Raw genomic sequence first — 22,669 nt, 5'->3', positions numbered from 1 at the left:
TCTCTCTCTCTCTCTCTCGCTCACACTCCATCTCCCCCCTCTGCTGTATTATGCATTACGTGTCACATGGTTTAGGGGTTTACATCATCTTCCAAAAGAGAGATGGAGAGTCGTTAACTCTTAAAATGCTTATCTCGCCTATTTTAGATACTTTTTTAGGTGTCAAATTGGAGATGTATATTTTGAATACACATTTGATTTGAGAAATGTATACGGCTTATTAATGCAACATTTATGTCGACTCTATAATACATCAACCGCTGAGCTTCTAGAATAAACACTGAGGAATATAGATTGCGGAACTCTTCTGCTCGGGGATTTGTTCCTCTTCGTATTGTTTACAGACGTAGCACTCCTGCTCTCTTCGGAATAATCGATAGGGTTACTGCATAGTTAAAACATGGTTATACTTCTGCAATGCGTCTTACATTCCATATAATATCATGAAGCACTACTTTATACAATTGTCAAAGAGTGTGATGATGATTTGTGTTTGAATATGGCAGACGATGAACTCCTAGCGTTTAGGAAAAGCTGGAAACGGGAATTAACCGACAAAAACGAAGACAAAACACAAACCGTGCGAATAGAGACCGCGATTTGTTCCAAATCAAAAAGTACTTCAACTCTTAATCAGGGAGGTGAGGGTGATGCCAAGTGTGTCGCAGAGTCGAACGATGAACCGAAATATGTGTCTATTGCAAGTGGTTTGTTGGACGGGCGGACGAGTCCCCTATTGGAGAGAATTCAGGAGGAGAGGACCCGGAGGAAGAGGCAGTACCACAGAACCACTGACACCTACAGGGTGTCTTCCCAACATCCACAGAAGAAAGCGTCTAAAGGCGAGAAGCTCGTGGATCTACTGATCCAGGACCTGGTATGATGAGGATGGACTAGATAATGGTTAATCATGCTTATAATTAGTATTGTAAGAGTTAATACAACTTGCTTTGTGATTTCAGAATGAGCTGAATGACATTCCATTTTTTGACATTGAGCTTCCCTACGAGTTGGCCTTGAAGATATTCCAGTACCTGGACTTTGCTGAACTAGGACGATGTGCTCAGGTATGGGGTTGCTGGATGAACTGAGGTGATCTTAATGTTCTTTTGTTCTTATTGAAGAACGTTGTACATAGTCGATAGTGTACCCCTCTCAAAATAATTTATGTCCAGATAAATGCAGATCAAAGGGCGGCACGTGTGTATCAACAACGGCCTTACAAATATCTACATAACTCCATCTTAATAGTGAGTCTTGTCGAATAACTATTATATAATTTATATGCAAATTATATTAACCTCGCTTACAAAATAATTACTAGTCAATTTAAACTTCTGGCACTTCTATACACTCCTTGGACCTAGAGATGTCTCCCTTCCTCTCTCTAACAAAAAGGAGTTACGTAGTTTGCATTTGTATTGCCACTGTAGCCGCGAAGTCTGATACTGAGGCCATGCCAATCTACTGACTTCTTTGTTGTGTTCGTCCCTTCAACCGTCTTGCAGCCTTGCAGACATGTCCACTTCCCCCATAGTGTATTGCAAATTATCTTGGTCTCTCCAACCATGGTTTGCCATGGTCAATCCTAAACTCTCCACGATAGTTAGTCCCCCCTCACCTTTGTTGCCTCTGTTGTTACTGTCCACAATGTGAAGGTTTTTATGTAAGAATCATGTACATCCATTTTCCCATAATTTTTTGGTAAGAAATGTACTAAAAAATAAGTAATTCTTCATCACTGAGTTAATACAGCTGAGGAGGATTTTTTTAAAAACAACAACTTCCATTTTCATCAGGGATTGAGCCACACACTTAACCAGACATCAGTGGTGCGGTCATACACTAAACCAGACATCAGTGGTGCAGTCATACACTAAAGCATACATCAGGTGTCCGGTCATACATTAAACGAGACATCAGGGGCTCAGTCGTACAGTGAATCAGAAGAAAAAATTATACAGGTGTTGGGATTTCTCGGCTTTGATACGAAATATTTTTCCAATATCATTAAATTATTATATTAAAAGCTAATTGTAATTTTCAGTGTGTTAAAGGTCGTTTTTCGCACACTCATCACCCCATCTTTACCCCCCACCAGGTCAGCAAGGCCTGGGCGCAGCTGGCCGAGGACGGGGTTCTGTGGTACCGTTTGTGTTTGAAGGCGGGTTACCAGTTAGATGCCAGTGTGTGCGACTCCCCCTGCTGGAAGAGCACCCTGAGAGACTGCCTTAGCTCTCACAACACTGTGCGCTCCAACTGGAAGGTGAGTGCCAAAAAATTGCGGGCTTTCAGGACAACACACACTGGATGGCGGGTCTTTGTAAAAAGATCCAGGTGGATATGCATTGTATGTATTGTATACATTAACTTAGTCTTCCATAAGACTTCCTAGACCATAATCTGTAAGACGTCTCTGATATATCGGACATATAAAAATAATGTATGTTGATTTTGAGTACATGTTTATGTACTGTAAAATTATTTGAAAAAGGATCTGAATTACCTTTTTTGTATTTATGGGATTTATAATATCACCTCTTATTTGACCAGGAGTGAGTTAAGGTGAGTAAGTTCAAGTGAAGTTAAGCTAACGTGGGTCAATATTTGTTTAATATTTAAACATGTTTCCTGTCTAGAGTCGTGTTGGGTCGATCGTTCAGCTTCAGTACGAGCTGGGCAAGGTTCTGTGTGACGTCAGCTCCTGTGACAACTTTGTCTTGGCAGGGTGAGTGAAAATCACACCTTTTCTTTTTTTATCGGAATGCTTTCATTTTTAATTTTGTAAATTGTTGGTTGATTATTGATGTGATGTGTTATAACTGTGACAATAATTATTCCAAATCCCCAATGTGACCTCAGAAATATAGTCTAAGCCAAGGCTATAAACTATTACAATCGTAATAGCTCAACTTATGTTAACCAAACGCAATACATTGAATAACAATGAATTGTGACTTGTTTTAGCAACATATTTAAAATTCCATGTTGACTCTCTTAGTGGTCACCTAATCTGTGTTTTGTGTATGTAAACGGATGGGCTCCTATCAAACGCCATAGAACCACAGAAACACATCCTACTGCTGCTCCTCACTCACCGTCACTCATCGTCGAACCCCGCAGTGCTCGGCCTCACTGTGATCCCCGCAGCGCTCGGCCTCACTGTGAGCCCTGCAGCGCTCAGCCTCACTCTGGCTGATTCTTTAAATAGTGGTCATGTGACACATGTCATGTGGTTAATAATGGGCTGAGTCTCCGAACTACCGGGAGAGAGTGATAGATTCAGAGCCCCCATGGGAGCCTGAGTGTCTGCACGCCAGGAGAGCGGCCGGACCTCGGGGGAATCGCATGATCCCGTTCCCTGAGGTCCGACCCAGTCTCCCTGGATCACAATGAGATGATGTTTATGAATATTTAAGCCTAGTGCCTGCCTACCATCGCACGCAGTCACACACACACCCAACAGCCTCAGTCACAAACACACCCCCACTCAAGATTTGTTTAGTGAAGCTACCTAATGTGTGTGGCAGATCAGTAGCACTAAACACATATGATTTGTCCAAGTCTGTCCAATTATGTTTTATAGTCACATTTTTCTTTGATTTATGGTTTGTCTTAAAAAAGGGGGTTATGGTTAGGGTAAGCTTCATTCATTCAAATAGTTTTGTTTCATCCTTCCCTGCCTCCTTAGTGGTAAAGTAGTACTGATGGTTGACATGGTTGAAGTATTATGAAACATTATGCAGTTTGTGTTTCATTTATACAATCACCGCATGCTGTGGTCATTATGTTTTTTGATATGGCTCAACAACAGCCTGAACTGTTGGTATTCTTTCAACGTGTGTATTCAAATGATCAACTCCCAATTGAAGGGCTATGATATGATGACACACACACACACACACACACACACACACACACACACACACACACACACACACACACACACACACACACACACACACACACACACACACACACACACACACACACACAACGTCTCTCTCTTTCTTGTGCACACTCATGCTGTGAGGCAGATGCTTGCTCAGACACAATGTTTTCTGTGGAGGCGCTAATGGTAGACACACTCCCAGGAGATTAAGGTGGTGGTGGGTTTGGGCGATGAGATCATTATTCTCTCTCTCTCTCTCTCTCTCTCTCTCTCTCTCTCTCTCTCTCTCTCTCTCACTGACTATATATGGTAACATACAAAGCTTCCTTCCAACCGGTCTAGGTAAACAGCTGACAATCAAGTCACATTTCTGGTATCCAATATCGGTATGATCAATCCCCCAAATAATGAATTGTCCTGCACTAAGAGGACAAGACAACATTCTGCATAGCTTGGTTTTACTTATTTACTGTGCACAGTGTTGGTGGTCCCTAAAGGTCTCATGGCACTCATGGCAGTGGTCCTAACCCTGGGGTCCTAGCCAAATCCCCAACAGCGTGGCCTCATCAAGCCCTGGTCTCTAGGTGTGTTGTTTTACTCCTCACCTCTCCACTGTGGGACAGGTGAGGAGGGTAGTGATCGTGAGGAGGGTAGTGAGCGGGAGGAGGGTAGTGAGCGGGAGGAGGGTAGTGAGCGTGAGGAGGGTAGTGAGCGGGAGGAGGGTAGTGAGCGGGAGGAGGGTAGTGAGCGTGAGGAGGGTAGTGAGCGGGAGGAGGGTAGTGAGCGGGAGGAGGGTAGTGATCGTGAGGAGGGTAGTGAGCGTGAGGAGGGTAGTGAGCGGGAGGAGGGTAGTGAGCGGGAGGAGGGTAATGAGCGTGAGGAGGGTAGTGAGCGTGAGGAGGGTAGTGAGCGTGAGGAGGGTAGTGAGCGTGAGGAGGGTAGTGAGCGCGAGGAGGGTAGTGAGCGGGAGGAGGATAGTGAGTGGGCATCCCCTGGGTGGATGCTACACACTGCTAGTGGATGAGTTGGTTTTCCCCTAAAACTCACTCACAAAAGTGCTTTATAACCACCATTGGAACACGCATTGTTTCAGTTGGTTGTGGTGAATACTCCTGATGTCACAGGTTAGTCTCATTGACACTTTACAAGACAAAAATGGCCAAGAAAGCATCATACAATCAAACACAAACAAATCAAACATACAGCGAAGCAAATACAACAACAAACCACAACAATCTTTGGAGAAGAAGAGACCTTGGAGGGGAGAGGTTACATTGTCCTGCATCAGTGTCAATAGTGGATTTATTTAACCATGGACTTACTCCAAGCCTGTTTGTCCCCTGTGTGTCTGGGCTCCAGGTACACCTCTGGAGACGTGAGGCTGTGGGACACGCTGCACTGGGACGCGTCAGCCTCCTACCTGAAGGCCAACAGCCTCTCCGCCAACACGGAACCCAGACCCCAGGTCACCCACGTCCAGGTCAGCAGCACGCTGGCTGCTGCGGCCTACCAAGATGGTGAGCAGCGTGTGTGTGTCGGCATGTACACACACACACACACACACACACACACACACACACACACACACACACACACACACACACACACACACACACACACACACACACACACACACACACACACACGCACACACCTATTACGATGACGATGAACGTGGCGTATCAGATTCTGCCTCACATCCCCTGTGGAGGAGGTTGTGGCCTGTGGTTGATTTGTTCAGTCACATCCTGTGTTCAATATGTTGATTATGCGTTTTAACTTCCGGCTGCAGGCTGTGTTGACGTCTGGAGCACACAGACGGGTGGGCAGCCCATCCATCACTACCAGAGCGCCGGAGGCGGGCTCCAGGCACTGACGCTGAGCACTGACAGCTCTACGCTGGCCTCCGCCTCCGGGCGACGCGTCCGCCTGGATCACTGTGACGACCACGGCTATTGGAGGACCGGCTGCAGCTCCCAGCTGCCCCAGCCTGTGAGTGGTACCTTTCACCTCCCGGCTCCCATAGCCTCCCCTAAACCAGCCTCCCAATGCTTGGAGAAGGAGGAGTTGTTATGGGTGTCCACTGTCACTGGTTGAAATACCTGATTCGGATGATGACAATAAATCATTGCATTTATATACGTTTTTTAAGTTTAATGTGTGTGGATGGGTGGGTCCAGGACAAAAACGAATTAATCTAAAAGTCTCACTGTGGTCATTGATTTCAAGCCCTGAGCAACGGGTATGCAGTTGCACCATTACAAGAAAATTGAAAATTGTGCTTTCTAGTGTTCTCAGCCTCACTTGTAAGTCTCTTAGGATAAAAGTGTATTCTCCCACTACCACCAAATCAACTCTGCACACTGCTCTGTGTACTCCCCTCAGCTAGTGACTTTAGGTTATCATCTGGTTGCTCATTCACTCTTCTTCATCAGAACGATCACAACGAGTTAAAGGCTCCTGTCTCCCGTAACGAGGAACCGACTGCACCCCATGATTATCATCACCCTGTGTGAGAAGGGTAACGTCTGTGTGTCACTTTGTGGCTCCCATTCTGCAGGTGGACAGCCTGCTCCTGGTGCCAGACCGGCCCCCAGGGCGTCCACTGGCGGCGGCAGTGGCCGGGGACTCTGTGTACCTGCTGGATCCCCGCGAGGCGGTGGAACCCCACGTCCTGCACTCGGTCTACGGCCACCCCGTCACCTGCCTGGCGGCCTCCTCCTCCCAGCTGGCCCTGGGGGTGAAGAGCAGCGGCTGGGCCATGCATGACGGAGGCAACAAGGTGGGTCTGAGGTTCTGGGGAAACAACATCTTAAAGGGGTAAACATAGCAGCCAATCAGAGGTAACCCGTAGAGGGCGTCTTCTGATGCAAACCAACCTACTAGTGGTGCAAGGATTGGTTCTCCCTGGAACGTACTCATGGTTAGGGCTGCGGGTAGTGGATTTATTCTGATGACCTGAGGGATAGTGTAGTGGTTAGCGTTGAGGTACTGTGTTAGCCATAAGGTACTGATCCCAAATTTCCACAGTGTACCTGTTCCCCCATATCTGCTCCATAATCACCTGTCGGGGTACTCGCTAACCCCTACCTGCTCCTTAATGACATGTCTCTGAACTCTTTAAACCCTACCTGCTCCTTAATGACTCATCGCTGTACTGTCTAACGTCTACCTGTTCCTTAGTGGCCTGTCTCTGTACTGTCTAACCCCTACCTGCTCCTTAATGCCATGTATCTAAATTCACTTTATGTCGCTTTGGATAAACTCCTCCGCAAAATACTCATTGTATATTAGAGTCACCATGCTCTGTCAGTGATGTGAATACTTGCTTGCGATTCTTATTTTATTTCCCTGAAACTAAACTATGCATTTACTTCAGGACTGAGAAACGATAGATTGTTCGGAGAGTTGGATGATGTTGCTTGTTGATTTACTTGTTGACATAAACCATTCATCTTTCAAAATGATGATAAGTTGACTTTCAAATGACAACCAATCCACATGTATGGCTCATAACAGTTCCCATAACGATGTTGCGTATTCATTTAAAGTCAACTGTGTTTGTTGACTATGTCCAGAGTCTGTGGGAGAAAAATCTGTTTACTGATAATCTAGCGAGTATAAAAGGTGCACCAGGCACCCGTCTGACATGTATTTCCCACTTTTATCTTGTTTGTTTGCCAGCATTATAAATATAATTATAATAAGTGCCTTTTCCACTATGAAGTAAATACTGATCACTGATGTGATTCATTAGACATGATGTGTTATGTTCAAATGTGTTGATGTCATGAATTAGACTGGCACTGTTAATTGACCACCAGTGTTAATTGGCAATGTTAATTGACAACCTGTGCGCACTCCCCAGTCTTCTGGACCCAAACGGTTTCCACAGTGAAGGTCTGGGGTCTTTGTCCGCTAATGGGATTGGTGGCTTGTTTTCAAGGCCTCCTTTGTTCTCTTGGTGCGTGGCGGGAGGCATGCAGTGGCTCAGGTGGAAGAAGCCAAATGTGTTGCTTTTGGACGAGAACATTTCCATTATCATTGAATGGCAGTGTCTGATCCAGCACTCCTCTTTTGAATGTTGAGACAAAGGCCTGAAGGTTACCTGCCTGAACTGTCGTTAAGGTTGTTTGTGAAGCCTATAATGTGTTAACGTGTTGAGGATGTAGCCGAAATGTGTTGTGCGTGTAGCGGACAATGTATGTAGCTTGTAAGGTGTTGAGGAGAAAAGAAAGAAGAGATCTTTAAAAGGGTGTTGTATTGAATAACATTATTGACACAGCTGTTGTGGACAGATTATTGGTGGAATCGATTCATTTAATTCAATACTGTGAATATTCATTATTGAATAAAAAAGGACATCATTAGCATTATGTCCATTTTGTTAAGTTATGTGATCATATTCTCACAAATATTGTTATATAATTGTGTATATAATACACAATTGTATAGTTAGAAAAGTAACTCAATATTTATCCATAGACGTTTGAACTGACGTGTGGTTCTTTTTTTGCATCGTTTTGATTTGGCAAATTGTTTGATGGTTCTAGCTGGGCACTTAAGCATTTGTTTGATGTTCTACTCCTCAGCTAAATCTGTATTGTGTGTTTAAATAGCCCCCGTTACACTCTGTACCGCTCAGTCCTCCAGTGTCTGGCCCCACAAGGAATAGATACAGGCTATCTGTTGGGGATATTCCACAGCAGAGCTTGCTGAAGCCGTCGGTCATCCCCCCGGGCTCGGTCCCTCATTACTCTAGCTTTAAACTGACTATGTTCATCCACCATGGCCTCTGTTTGCGTCTAATTGTGTTGTGTTTCTAACCACCCCAAGCACCCTAATTGAAGCTTCATAACTTTATCTAGAGTGTACAAATACCCAATAGACAAACGGTTCAGTCGGGATCCATTTACCTGAGGGCCAAGGCAGTGTGTGTCTTTGTGTGTGTGCTATTTCATTTATTTTTTATAAGTGCTGTATTGAGAACAAAAGCATTGTCACTCTACTTCAAAAGTGAGTCCCATTCAACAATTACTTCCCTTTTAAAATATTTTGTTGAGGAAGAGATATGGACGAACCAAAGTGTTTTTTGCATCCCTTCCACCATTTCTTTGTGTTGCTTTGAGGATGTGGGCTCCGCTCCACTGACATCTTGCCATTGCGGAGTGGCATGGCTGGCCCTGAGCCATCTGGTGTTTGGTGGCACTAAAGCACCACACGGTGGACTGTTGAGAGAGGAGCAGCTTCCCCAGTATAATGAATATTCTCTCTGAGGATATTGTGGTTGACAAGCGATCCCTCAAATGTAGTTTACTTTTACTGGAACTAGATATTATCTGATACTTCTTTATGAGGACAAATTATCTGTAGATGTTTTTTATTTTATTTTTTTGCCTACCTTTTATCATTCATGACTGCGTTGTGTACAGTTAGGTAGTATTGTTTAAAAAAAAAGATGACAAAACATATATTTTTGTTTTTAATAAGAATGTAAAACGTTCACGACAATAAGAATTTTAAATTCATATTTGAATTACGTACCTGTGTCTTCCACCTCCTTAATCTTATATTTGTACGCTGGCTAGTGTGGAAATACCAAACAAACTTTTAATTTGGTAACTTTTACAAACCTTAAATTATGCCAATTCATGATTAGTATTCCTCTTTTGGCTAATTAAATCATTTTCTTTCTTTGAAAAACGGTAATCAGCTTCACAAGTCTGTCACTCTGGTTACTGTGAAGAGGAAGCATGCATTGCCAGCAGTTGCCTGGGATGCCAAATTAGTTTTGTGCTTCTTTTTTTTAAATGGGAAAACATATGCTTCATTAAAAGCTGTAACAGCTCTATAGTGGTGGCGTCTAACGATGTCGTGTCTCACTATCTCTCTCATAATGGAGTCTGTCATGTGGCTCCTTTTCAGTGAGACTCTGGCTCGGGTAGGATTTTCAAACTTTTAAATCCCATTGCCATTAGGGAGCCTTATACTTTCTCACAGTTTTTGAAAAAATTAGATATGAAAATTAGATTTCCAGTTCCAGAATTCCTGTGCTTTTCAACTTAGAATTTCAAAGCGGTTTGTTTTTAACCATCAATCCACCTGCGGCTTTGTTCATCTCTGTGTGTGTGTAGTTTGTGTGGTGTGTATGTTGGTATGGTGCGTGTGTCTGCGTGTGTACACGTGCACGGAGAGCAGAGTGAGTCCTCTCCATGCCAGTGTGGCTGGGCACCCCCCCAGCGTTTGGCTGCCGGGCAGTCAGTTGGGCTGCAATGCAGCACATCTTGGGCCATGTTCTTGAACTCAAGCTGAAAGGCCCCTGAACAACATGGCAACCTTCGCCTGCGCTGCTGGAGTGAGACAGACCGTGATGGAACCACTCACCCCCCCTGGGCTGAAATCAGCATTGGCATTTCAGGGATAGGGTCCACGTCTTTATTCACCGAATGATGGAATTCGGAGCATTGGTTCCAAGAGCACCCAAAAATAAATGACAGTTAGAGTTCTGCAGCATCTGCATTCGTAGGCGCTCCCCTTAAGCATTTGGATCTCGCTTGATGGGTTGCTCACAAAACTTTGAGTCCCTTCTGCAAGCCAAGTGTCTGCAAAGTGCCTATCTTTTGAATTGGCTTGGTCCTGGAGCAATGCTAAATGTAGTCGTTGTCTCGCAGAGGGAGGGAGAGAGGGGGATGACATCATCACTGTCTACCTCGCTGGCCTGCAGCGCCTGCCTCACTTCCCCTCCATGTCCGCTTGACTTTTATCCCTTAGTGCCTTCATCCCTTTTTAAGCCTTCATTTTGCTTATCTCACCAACTCGCTGTGTCTCTCATCCCCCACTTCTATCTATCATTTTCTCCTTCCGACGTCTGCCTTTTTGTCGCTCACTCGTTCAGTTGTCTTAACTTTCAGCTGTTTCCTTTCCCTTCCTCCCTTCGTCTCTTCTTCGTTTTGTCCTCTACTACATACACAAATAAGCAAACGCACACCTCCTAACCATTTTTTTTTTCTTCGTTATTTCATTATTCAGAGCAGGTCCTCTCCGCCTCCCACCTCATTTGTCCGGACTCGTTAAGCATAATACTTAAACACTGATGACCGGTGAAGCCAATTCTAGATGGAATCATTGTGAAAAAAATAAAACATTTTCCAGAGCTATTAAACTTAGACTGGTGGTGTGCATCGCTCTTCTAAATTGTTTTGGACCACCATTTGTCTCAGGCGTATCTTATAGGCCCCGTGCTCCTACAGCAGTAATCACTGTTGTCCCTTCATCTATGTGTTGTCAGGGCTGTGGTAACTGCAGCGTACCGTTACCGTTAATCCAGCTTAATGGACAAGTGGAGGAGTGTGTGAGTGGTTGGTTCAATGGTTCAATCCTTCCGCCGATGGACATTTAGTAGACATTTTCTCCCAAAGCCATGCAGGGCGACAGCCAGCTCGTGGGGGGCAGTTAGGGTAAGGTGTATTGCTCAGGGACAACACGACACTCCGCTAGGAGGAGCTGGGGATTGAACTAGCAACCTTCCAGTTACACGTCAACCCGCTCTACCTCCTGAGCTAAGCCGATTTTTTCAACGAATATAATAGGTGGTCTGGAAGTCTGTTTTTTTTATATTTCGTTATGTTTTGTTTAAATATTTTCATGTTTTACTCAGTTGGACAGTTGTTTCGTGCTGTATCCTGAAGATTGTGTGACAATTGACTTTGTGTGTGTTTGTGTGTGTGTGTAGATCCAGGTGTACAGCTTGGAGACCAGGCAGTCAGTTGTACGGGTGGGCACCTCTGAAGGGGACTTTACCTGCATCCATCTGAGCCACCCCCACCTGCTGGCATGTGGAAACAAAGACAGGAGGTAACACATGCAGGCATGCATGTACGCACAATATATATACACTCACTCACTCATTTAAACACACATGCACACACAGGCACATACATAACAATCACTCATTCATTCACTCACTCACTCACTCACATATTTAAACACACACACACATACATATACATTCACTCACTCACTCATTCATTCACTCCCTTACTTATTTAAACACACACGCACACACTTATTCGATCACTCACTCACTCATTTAAACACACATACACACACAGGTACATACATATGCACTCTCTTTCATTCATTTACTCACTCACTCACTTATTTAACCATACACTCAAGCACACACGCACATACATATTCACTAATTTATTAATTCACTAACTAACTAACTTGAACACACAAGCACACACATACAAGCGAGTACACACATAAAGGCACGCTGCTTTAGGACAACAAATACTAATTGATATTAAAACATACACACTCACTCAATCTATACTACAATTCCTAATTACGCTGGGTAATGAACACATTTCACACACAGTTGTGGAAACGGACGCACAAACACAAAAGTGTCGTTCTTAATGACTGCACAGGATACACATAAGCGTGTCGTTTGGCACGCTGGCATTGACCACAAAACACACAAACAGGAACACACATACTTCACACCTCACGAAGCTACGGCGGGAAGCTGGCCAGGAACCTCACTTTAAAACAGGCTTGTTAAACAACCTTCCTCCAAACACGCAATGACTGGAGCGGAGAGAGCGGCTAGTGGGCCCCCCCTCACAGCAGGGGGGAGGAGCAGATGTTCTGGAGGGTGGGCCCACGAGAGACAAGCCAGACGCTGAATCTAGTCAGAACTCACACTTCGGAGTCTATCCCCTTTCTCCCTCGCCGCCTCCCCTCCGCTCACACACCTTGAAGAGCAGCGCTCTTACTATTATGGAAAGTTGTAAGGTAGACAGCAGCTTGCAGATGGTAGAAGAATAACGTCAGATGTTTGCTAACAGAGTTCCGTGTGTGTGTGTGTGTGTGTGTGTGTGTGTGTGTGTGTGTGTGTGTGTGTGTGTGTGTGTGTGTGTGTGTGTGTGTGTGTGTGTGTGTGTGTGTGTGTGTGTGTGTGTGTGTGTGTAAGAGGGAGGGAGGGAGGGTGGGAGAGAGAGAGAGAGAGTCAGCCTTCCTGACAAATAATAGTCAAGTAGATGCATGGGTTTACACCCTCACACACAGACACACACACACACCCACCCTGGCTCTTGGAATGAGACAAACAAGACCAATAAAAGAGCCTTTCTTTTCGGCGGGTCGCCTCAGTAATGGGCTGCGCACGCTGCGTGATCTGGCACCGCAGCAGCACCCTGGCGTCCAGACTGCGGCTGGCGCTGAAGAGCTGCAGCGTCCAGCGAGCTGTTAAGTAGCTGGCTCGGAGTGAAGGGCAGAGCCCGGATTCATCTTATTATTACTGCTAACCCTACAAAGAGGCTTTGGTGGGGCATGCTGCCCGGCTTGGGTCCGGTCCCCCGGACAACGCAGAATTGTTTTTTATTTTAGAAGTTATCATTCATTGTATTTATTTAGTGGATTCTGATCTATAAAGGAGTCCTCAGAGAGGCCCAAGCCGTTGTATGTTGGTGGATCAGAAGACGGGCCCTTTTATGTGCCGGTCTTTGTTCCCCTCGAAGACATGGCGGTAGTGGTGCCGCGAGAGGTAGCAGCAGGCTGGGCGATGGGGCGTTTGGAACGGAGGCTGGATGAAGTGAAGTCAGCCTGGACTCCGTGGGGCTGGCTCGAGGCCAACCTCTTATGCATGCCTTCCTCTTCCTCCCTTCCTTCCCTGTGTCCCACTGGCGGAATACAAGACACAGCCTTACGGGGTCCTGATGGGGGCTGTCTGGAGACGTGCCCGTCCATAGCGGGCAATATGTAACCAGACATGAAAGATTGAAAGGAGAGAGAGGATCGCAAAGACCTTGCCTTAGCCCTTTGTCCCTTGATCTTTATTGAATAATGGAGAAGGAACCGGGAATGAAACACCCCATCTGGTTACATGTCATATGCCATGTTTCACAGCCATTTTCAGTCTATATTAAGAAAAAGTAGTTTGGCCGTCTTCTATGTTAGAACTTTTAAAATAACTTTTAGCTTGTTGGTGTCACGTGGGCCGGAATTACTTAATGATTAAAAAAACAAGCTAAATAAAATTGGATGAAGATCATATTACTATTTGAGGTGATTATGGCATTGTTTGTCTAATAATAATTCCAAATGGTTTACCTGGCGGCGAGGCATGAGCTTGCTGATTAATCGAGAGAGGCCAGACCACAGAAGAGTCATCCAGCATTCGATTAATGGCTACAGCTCCCTGCCAATAACGGCAAATACATTTGGACCAAGCTCCGCCCTCCTGATGCATCACAGCGCGTCTCAGCAGGCCAAGATGAGCGGCATGCGTCACACTGGGTCATTTAAAATATCTGGAAGCTAGAAATGAAGTTTCCTCAATTGCTTAAAAAGAATGACATCACTGTTATAAACCTGTTGGAAGGATTCAGCATGTGGATGGTTCCCCTCCCCCCCCCCCCCCCCCCCCCCCCCCAACCCCCCTGGTTGCTCGGAGACCCAATAAATCTGTGATCAGAACAGATGGCTCTCCAGCTCCCCTGGGCTCCTGTCTCTTCCCACAAACGCTCCCACAAACTGGACCCACTGATCTGATTATACCAATGTGTTTGGCGGCATATGCAGCGGGTTAGTGGCATTTTTCCTTAGCGCTCATTGCCCAGTTTGGGCTAAACCTGGTTAGTGCTTCTGCCTGGACGGAAGAGAAATACATTTAGACATTAGAGGGGTATTAACAGGTAGTGAAATACAGGTTAAGTATGACATTCCGAGTGCAGTTTCCTGTCGCTATCTTCCATCCATGTGTCCTGACCGGCCTAGCCTGCTCATCTGTGTTGTGGTTTGGTGAGTCACATCAAAACATTCACTTCAATTACTGCGACTAGAGACAACAACACAACAATTTTTAGATTAAGCATGTCACATTACGTATAGACATGCATGAGCTACTGAGCTTTACTAAGGACTATTCCAGAGGGTTCCAGACAAATACAAATTCAGTGTTGGAACAGAATAATATTAATTCAATATAATTTCATAGTGACAGAAACACCACTGTGAGTTGAAGACACAGCCACTCCCCCTGTTACACCTCTATTTCTTTGTCCATTTAGATTGTCTTTCTCGGCTCCATAAAGCACAGCGCTTGTGATACTGCTTTCCTTTGAAAGTGTGAATTGTTCCCTTGTGTTTGAGAATGAATTGGCCCATTCACCACGGCGGGCCGTCGGAGCGGGACCGCCCACCTCCGCGGCCAGGACGCCCGATCTCGAGGGATGCTGGACCACGTACCGCATTGTCCTCGCTCCTCGGGAATGTGCTCCAGATGAGCATCGCCTTACTATCTTATGTCTACATATCAATATGTCCCCCAAAAGAAACCTTTCCTGCCCAGAAAAGCTCACTGAACATTCAGCAAATCAGCTTTGGCCATTTATGCGCTTATCATTTCATCTACATTGTGCATTTGCTGGATCATCCAGTAACATCACCTCATTTAACTGAGCCATTTTACAGTTGATATATTGTTATGATTGTTTTATTTGATCAGCGTTGCCAGATTTCCCGCCCAATCTGGCAACATTGCAAAATTGTGGAAATCTGGCCCAATCTTGAAACACTGGTCTTGATGTCCTGGGTTTCTCTCCGGGCCCCAGGGTGAGGCTCTTTGACCTGCGCAGCGGGTCTTCGGTGGTCTCGCTGTACGCCCACCACCTGGGTGTCACGGCGGTGCAGGCGGACGACTGGAAGATCGTGAGCGGGGGAGACGAGGGACTGGTCTGCGTGTGGGACTCGAGGGCCGGAGCCAAGCTGTGGGAGATGCACAACAGGTGGCCTCACCGTTCCCTGGGCTCCTCCCCTTGTTTGTGTGGAGAGTATTTACTGCTCAACATTAACAGCCACGCTTGGAATGCTCTTGATTTATTTTTAAATAACGACATTCTGGATGTCTTCTAGTGCAGGGGAATTCTTCTCATTTTATTCTGATTTAATGAATAAAAAGTTACTATTTATAAAACAATTTTTATTTTAAATGATGAACAGAAGAAATGAGTAGTATACAAACATTGATTTCTACGACCTGCCCAAATTGAGCTATTTTAAACGATAAAATATGCATTCATATATATTTAAATATCAACTATCTGTGTCAACTCCAGGCATCCCGTTAGGCACGTGCGTTTCCAAGGCAGCATGCTGGTGACGGCCAACATCCCGGACGAGAAGACCCCCCGTGGGGCCTGCATCACCGACGACGACCTCACGGCTCACCGCAGGTACCGCCGCCTCACTGTTTGTCTGACCCCCTCCCTCACCCCCGCTGCCTCGCTGTCTGTCTGACCCCCTCCCTCACACCCGTCGCCTACCTGTCTGTCTGACCCCCTCCCTCACCCCTCCAGCACTAGTCTTCCATCACTAGCCCTTCAGCAGGTCGACCGCTGGCTCACAGTAGACATCACTCAACCCCCAGCAGGTCAGCCGCTGGCTTACAGAAGTCATCACTCAACCCTCAGCAGGTGGACCACTGGCTCTAAGTAGTCATCACACACGTGTGCTCTTGTGGATAGGAGCTCTAGACCTGGCTGGAAGGGTCATCCCTGCTAATGATACGGTTGATACAGACGTTGTACAAACGACTAGTGTGACCAATGTTCCTAAGACATCCGTCCATGCTCTTTTAATTCCTTTGCTTTATTGTTTTATTTTTGCATACTTAACCCTGTGGCTACCCTGAAATATATTTTATCAAAACATTATTTTTATTTTTTTACATTGATTAAGATCCTTTCCAAAAAAATGTGATGCTAAAAGTACTCAAACCCTTCCCCAGAGACCCATGGTTGTGATGCTGTCATGTTACGGCCGATCTCAATGTGAAACAAGGGATCTGTGTGCTATATCCCCAAACCCAGACACGCTGGGGTTAGCGTCACCATCGCTTTCCTCTCATCAAAGCCAGTATATATGAACAGTGCTTTATTCATCTTCCCCAGACACAGGGGAGTGATCAGCCGCTACGACTTCTCGGAGGACGCCACCGCCCAGGACCACATCTTGCCCATCTGCAGGTCCAACTACGCAGAGTCCCACGGGTACAACTACAACATCGGCCTGGCCGTGCCCTACGACACGCTGCGGGGCGCGTACCCCGCCTACTAGTCTGCTTTCTATCTTTCTATCGATTTTATGTTTCCTTTTTTTATTTTAAAACCTGCAATGTATTTTTAACCATGTAACTTTAATCTATAAAGTACAATTTAGGTTTCAGGAGGATTTTGTACATCATTTTGTAATTTAACAGCAGTTCATCACAACTGTGTTGTTGAACTGGGATTTTAAAAAGATTGATGAGCTGGATATTAAATCACCACACTTGGGTACAATAAATGTGTCTCGAACAAAAATTACATCTTGTTTTTAAACAACACACATTCAATGCAGTTTATTATTTTTATTATTAATTCATTAGGTCATTGGTGCATCATTTAGTGCAAAAGTATTAAAAATCTCAGTAATTTACAGTATAGTGTATCATTTTTGGTAGTGTCTATTTGCTTTAATGCATTCATAGATGTCCATGTAGAAAGATCTACATGTCTAAATACTTTTGGTAGGTGACAAATTAAGTGAAATCCAGAGGATATCTATGTCATGTTAATATTCGAGAGTCCTGGATGCAACAGTATTTGTCTCCTGTCTCACGCAAGTTAGACATAGATGACCTATGACCTTGACCCACCCTGGGTGTAGCATGTAGGAGTGACCTAATGAGTCAACTGCAGCCCCAAAGACCAGTCACATGGATGTCTAGCATAGGGACAGTTACAGTGAGGGGTCAAATAGAGTACCAAACGTGAAGGTCAGTATCAAAAAATATTCTGCACTTGAAAAATTATTGAAATGAAGTCTTCCTTAAATACATAATTAATTAGATAAGACGAAAACTGAGTCAGACAAGAAGGTAACGCAAGACTTCACAGGGTTGAGTTGGTGATTCACTGTGATTTACCACAATGCATCGTTGAGGTGTCCACATCTAGGAAGCGAATGTTCATCCGGGACTCCATCTCAAGACCTTTCAGAATCTGTTGGAGGATAACAAGATGTCACGCAACTGACTATATTGATATAAAACAAAGATGTACATATTCATAAAAAACATTCCAGATATTGACCGCATAAATTTCTCCGGAAAATGGGGCTCACCTGTTCAAAATGCTCAAAAGTAATTCCTTCATAAAACTCATGGGGTTCCTGAAAGGAAAAGAAGAGATTACACTCAACCTCGAGCAAATTTAAGTCTGGAGAATTTGGACCATAAATCCGAAGACGTTCTATCGTAACATTAGGCTATCCTTATCTTACCATGTGAGGCACGTTGATGCTCGCCACCTCCAGCATGGCAGCGTCGGCGATGGCCTTGGCGGCCTCCAGCCCGATGGCCCCACTCTTGGAGAGTAGTTCTTCCACCACCTGGAGCAGGGACACGACCATACAAAGATGTCAGAGGGTAAGGGGTTCCTGACTAGTGCCAGTCAAGCCATTATTGTAGTCGTCACGTTACGTACAACGTTATGCTTGACAATGTACAGCAAAATGTTTGGCCTTTTTGATTGTACTACTAGAAGTACAATTAGTACTAGCAATACTTAACAGTAATAGTAGTGTTATTACCTTTGGTACTACTAGTTATTTTAGTAGTAGCCTACTCACAGTACTACAGAAGTCAATTAAAACTACAGACACTTAAAATACTAGTCGAAGTTGAAGATAAAATCACACATAACTTAAATCAAATGTTTGGTAGAAGTAGTACTTCCAAAGTAAAATACTTATAAACGTTAATTCAAGTATTAGAAACACAACTCCAAGTAAAAGCAGCACTGCAACTTTTAGTAGTACTTGTAATTCTATTACCACCAGTACTACTCCTAATATAACTTCTAGTAGAAGTAATAGAAAGCAGTAGAGTCACAGTTTTGGCGATAGTCTTTCAGGTCTGTGAGGAGGTTAAACCATTTCAATGGAGTTTAGTCATGCAAACGCATGCAAAATGTATGCCAGGTGGTTAACACTGCAGGTCATCCTGGGGCAAACCACATGGTGTATGTAATTTTTCCACAACTATTTTTGTTTGTCTAACAATCTTCTCACTTCAACAGTCCCAAATTCACACAGGTATTGTGGACCCAAACTGTACAGGTGCTCATTACCACAACTGGTTTCAGTTTACAGGAAGATTTTACTTGAGGCTGAGAAGTATCAAGATGGCAGCTAAAACTTGTTTTATGGCACTTGAGATCAAATGATTGAAACCCTCCCACATGAAAACATTCAAACACAACAGCGTGAAAAACACTGCTTCCTTGTACATATTTTCTCAAACTCCTAAACCCTTGCTTACTGTTCATCAAAGCTGCCCTCACCTTTCTGTATTCGTCCAATGTGATTGTTCCATCGTTGTCTGTATCATGCATGTTGAACAGGACTGAGAGGATGGCACACAACACAGGTTACTTTCATCAAAGAATTGTCTGAGCAGTACTAATGGTGTCATTTATTGAGTTAAATGTCCCCTTATGAAAAAGTGTTGATGCAACATGGGATGCGGCGATGTCGAAAGATTCATTTGGAAATACACAATCTTCCAGTATGTTTCAGAACAAAGAAATATCACTTCTAAGGATGGTTTCTACTACGTTTTTATTATTATTGTAGTGTCTTGGTTAACCCAGCATATTGATGCTTTTGGCCTTTGCTAGGAATGCAACTTCTAGTTTATAACCCCAGCTAATGTTTTCGGCTGAGTCAGAAATTCATCCCTGTTGTAGTTGTTTGTGTTGCGGTCATTTGAAACAATTCCGATCATACGTTTATGGATACTACTACTACTACAACTCTGTTTACATTAGAAATTAAACCGAGCATTCTCACAGCGAAGCTTCTCTCTTCTCATGGCCTCCTTGTCCTCGGTGGTCATCTTCAGGGTGGGGGGTTTAAAGTGACACATGACCTTCACAAACTGTTGGAAGCCGATCTCCCTGGAGCTGCCCACCTCGCCGTCATTCTGGTTCCTGGGTCAGTAAGAGAACTTCAGGTTTGTACGTTGGTTTAGGATGCACAAGATTTTATCAAAATTAGTATCCGTATAGCCCTTAATCCCAATGATAATCTCAAAAAACCTAACAGGTCATATATATATATATATGACACCCCCCCATACCTATCCCCCTAGAGGCCAAGGAAAATCTCCCGTAATTTACAAGAAAGAAATCTTGAGAAGGAACGCACTGTGGGGGATCCCTCCTTCCAGGGATGGTACGGAGGGCATGGGTGCCATCATGTGATATGTTATGATTTGTTTGATATAACACATATACCATTACCTATCTGGTCCACTCGACATAGCACGTTAGTTGTTTTTTTGACGTATTGATCATATTTGACGTACATTGAACATATACCATTATATATATATATATATATATATATGTTAAGGATTGAATGTATTTAGGAGCGTTGACAGTTGGACCGCCCTCACCGTTTGTCGAAGAAGGCCTCTATGATCTGGTTTCTGATGGGGTTTTTGTCAAGTGCCTGGATTTTCTCCAGGTTTTCTTTACTGCAAAGCAAAACATAGAAGTGAAACCAACAGTCAAAAACATTGGTTTCATAGGAATGAGAAATAGTGTATGCCTCAAACGATGTTGTTAGTATTAGTCCTTTTGGTGGATTGTTAGACGTGTGGGTTGGGTTATTCCCTTTACTTGTTTTTCTCAGCACACATTTTAATAATATGTGTGAATGACTCCTGCTGCGGATAATCGCCCCGCATTTGGTTGAGGTTTTTCGTCATGTGAACAACACGTAGTTAAATAAAGTGCTGGGTAATCAGTGGATTAGCGTGTGTGTCTATTGTCCTGGCCTGGTGGACTGTTGCACACTACTTTTACATATACAGGGAGGGAATGTGTGCTATTATGCAAACGATGACTGATTAATTTGTGTGTGTGCATGCATGTGCTTGGTTTGTCTAGCCATGTGTGTATGTGTACAGGTTGTAGATGCTTCTATATTTATATGCTTCTGTCCCTCTGTATGACCCGATCAGAGTTTTTATAGGAGCTTGTGTGGGTGGTGAAGGCAGATTGTCAAATTATCTCTGCTATTATCCATACAGTGGCAGACTATTATCCTGATTATATCATGTAACAAAACACAGCCGCTGTAATGTACATGTGTTACTAGTGCACACACTGTTGTGCATGGTGGTTTGACAGTGGACATGTATTGTGTATACAAATGCTGTTGTAGCTCACCTTATCGTGTCCTCTTCTCCACTCAGTTGCCTGAATCTCTTATGGAGGATTCGGATTTGCTCTAAAGAAACTTGCAACATGAAAGTATGTCATTAAAATCGGCCCATAAAGACTCAACACAAAATAACACAATACCGGACCCCATAACCATAAACCAGGGATGTTAAACAACATGAGCGATACATAACCAACAGAAGGTCCTTCTAGGAAACGTTCGGATGAGTAGGTAAATGTGATGATTAACATGCAGGATAGGCTGATGGTTTTCCTGAAACCATTAGCTGGAGGAATAGGTCAGACGCAACCGCCAAACAATACTATCAGCCTAATGACAAAACAAACTGAACCGCTGTGCTATGATTGTGATGTGACTGGCTTGCCATTGTTATTGTAAATGGACATCCGCTAACGCTAAATAGGTAACCTGCTGAACAGATAAGGGCCTGCAGTTTATTTGGAATGATCAACTACGTCTCAAGTTTTTTTTTTCCACCTCTGTGTTAAAGTGGTTGCCAATTCAAGTGCGAAGTACAAGGTCTGTTTTTTAGTGTGTAGGTCTAGCTATGAGTTATAGCCTGGCGCCAGCTCTTCCACACGCACGTGTGTTGGGAAGAACATAGACTAGTGCAGGCTATGAAATACAGACGGGGGGGAGGTCGCGGCCGCTGTCGACCAACGATGACAGCCCAGGTAATCAATCGTTTTATTGGTCAAGGTCGACTCAGCCTGCAAATGCTGAATTAATTGGATTTGGGCTATCGCTACAATGCTTTAAAATAGCAGTTGGTTAACCTCATGAGCTTCCATTGTTTTTCATCCGTTTCATCCATTCCCCTAAAGTTTTAGTGGTTTTGATGTAATGCCAAAGAGTATTCTTAACACCACCATAAAAATCATATCAACTACGACTTGGTCGTAAATAGCCTATGCCAGATAAGCGGTCAACCGCATTTCTGAGTAGAACTCTAAAGTGCAAATCTCTATATCTAAATTCAAATCAAATTGCAATCCCTATAAGCTTGTTTCTTGTTTTGCGTTTTTAAGATTTCCTGGTCTATTATCACAGCATTAAAAAATCACTAAACTTTATAAGTAGGCTGTGGTCCAGCAGGACCGCGCTACTGCAAATCGTATATTTGGAAAATTTGATCTTGACTAATATGCCTTACAATTGTAATTAGCAATGTAAAGTTGTGTTTTCACGAAAGTGTATAATTTGTTTATTTGTGTTCTACTTGTCTTAACTTAGACCGGTTAATTATATCCTATAGACGCAAAACACACCGCTAATCCTCGCCATCAAACAATGATATTTGTTACTTACATCCAGTTTTGTCTGACAATTCCTGAAATACGTCCTCTGTTCGGGTCTGGGACGCTCCCATGTCGAGACGGATCAGAGGACTGCCGCCACACGCACTACCTGACACGACTGTTCATTCGCTGCAAAGTTTTCTCTGGTACGTGGTGGCTTGACTGTCAAGTCACTCGA

At 44.1% G+C, this 22,669-nt stretch overlaps 2 protein-coding genes across 2 annotated transcripts; one reads left to right on the top strand and one right to left on the bottom strand.

Moving 5' to 3' along the window:
* The first annotated feature begins 315 nt into the window (after window positions 1-315).
* Window positions 316-17,373, top strand: fbxw8 (F-box and WD repeat domain containing 8). The gene is made up of 11 exons (XM_056592537.1): window positions 316-877; window positions 963-1,067; window positions 2,102-2,266; window positions 2,640-2,728; window positions 5,252-5,409; window positions 5,685-5,884; window positions 6,453-6,674; window positions 11,625-11,746; window positions 15,514-15,687; window positions 16,018-16,134; window positions 16,852-17,373. The coding sequence occupies exons 1-11, from the start codon at window positions 500-502 to the stop codon at window positions 17,015-17,017; spliced, it is 1,896 nt and encodes a 631-aa protein (XP_056448512.1). The 5' UTR covers window positions 316-499; the 3' UTR covers window positions 17,018-17,373.
* On the bottom strand, window positions 17,267-22,669 carry tesca (tescalcin a). The gene is made up of 8 exons (XM_056592538.1): window positions 22,502-22,669; window positions 21,178-21,247; window positions 20,400-20,480; window positions 19,793-19,932; window positions 19,285-19,346; window positions 18,224-18,331; window positions 18,065-18,112; window positions 17,267-17,943 (listed from the first exon to the last, which is right to left on the bottom strand). Exons 1-8 carry the CDS (start codon window positions 22,560-22,562, stop codon window positions 17,854-17,856), a joined length of 660 nt encoding a protein of 219 aa, XP_056448513.1. The 5' UTR covers window positions 22,563-22,669; the 3' UTR covers window positions 17,267-17,853.

This window comes from Gadus chalcogrammus, chromosome 6 (genome assembly GCF_026213295.1).
Source record: "Gadus chalcogrammus isolate NIFS_2021 chromosome 6, NIFS_Gcha_1.0, whole genome shotgun sequence".
NCBI classification, from domain to species: Eukaryota; Metazoa; Chordata; class Actinopteri; order Gadiformes; family Gadidae; genus Gadus; species Gadus chalcogrammus.
The sequence above is the reverse complement of the archived record's forward strand: the minus strand, read 5'-3'. Positions and strand labels throughout refer to the sequence as shown.

Excerpts from the sequence above, each read along its gene's own strand:
- fbxw8 (XM_056592537.1), top strand. The coding sequence starts at position 500 with ATGGCAGACGATGAACTCCTAGCGTTTAGGAAAAGCTGGAAACGGGAA. Across the intron at positions 15,688-16,017 it reads CTGTGGGAGATGCACAACAG|GCATCCCGTTAGGCACGTGC; the intron begins GTGGCCTCACCG and ends TGTCAACTCCAG. Across the intron at positions 16,135-16,851 it reads GACCTCACGGCTCACCGCAG|ACACAGGGGAGTGATCAGCC; the intron begins GTACCGCCGCCT and ends CATCTTCCCCAG.
- tesca (XM_056592538.1), bottom strand. The coding sequence starts at position 22,562 with ATGGGAGCGTCCCAGACCCGAACAGAGGACGTATTTCAGGAATTGTCA. Across the intron at positions 21,248-22,501 it reads ATTGTCAGACAAAACTGGAT|TTTCTTTAGAGCAAATCCGA; the intron begins GTAAGTAACAAA and ends TCATGTTGCAAG. Across the intron at positions 19,347-19,792 it reads GAGAAGAGAGAAGCTTCGCT|TCCTGTTCAACATGCATGAT; the intron begins GTGAGAATGCTC and ends CCATCCTCTCAG.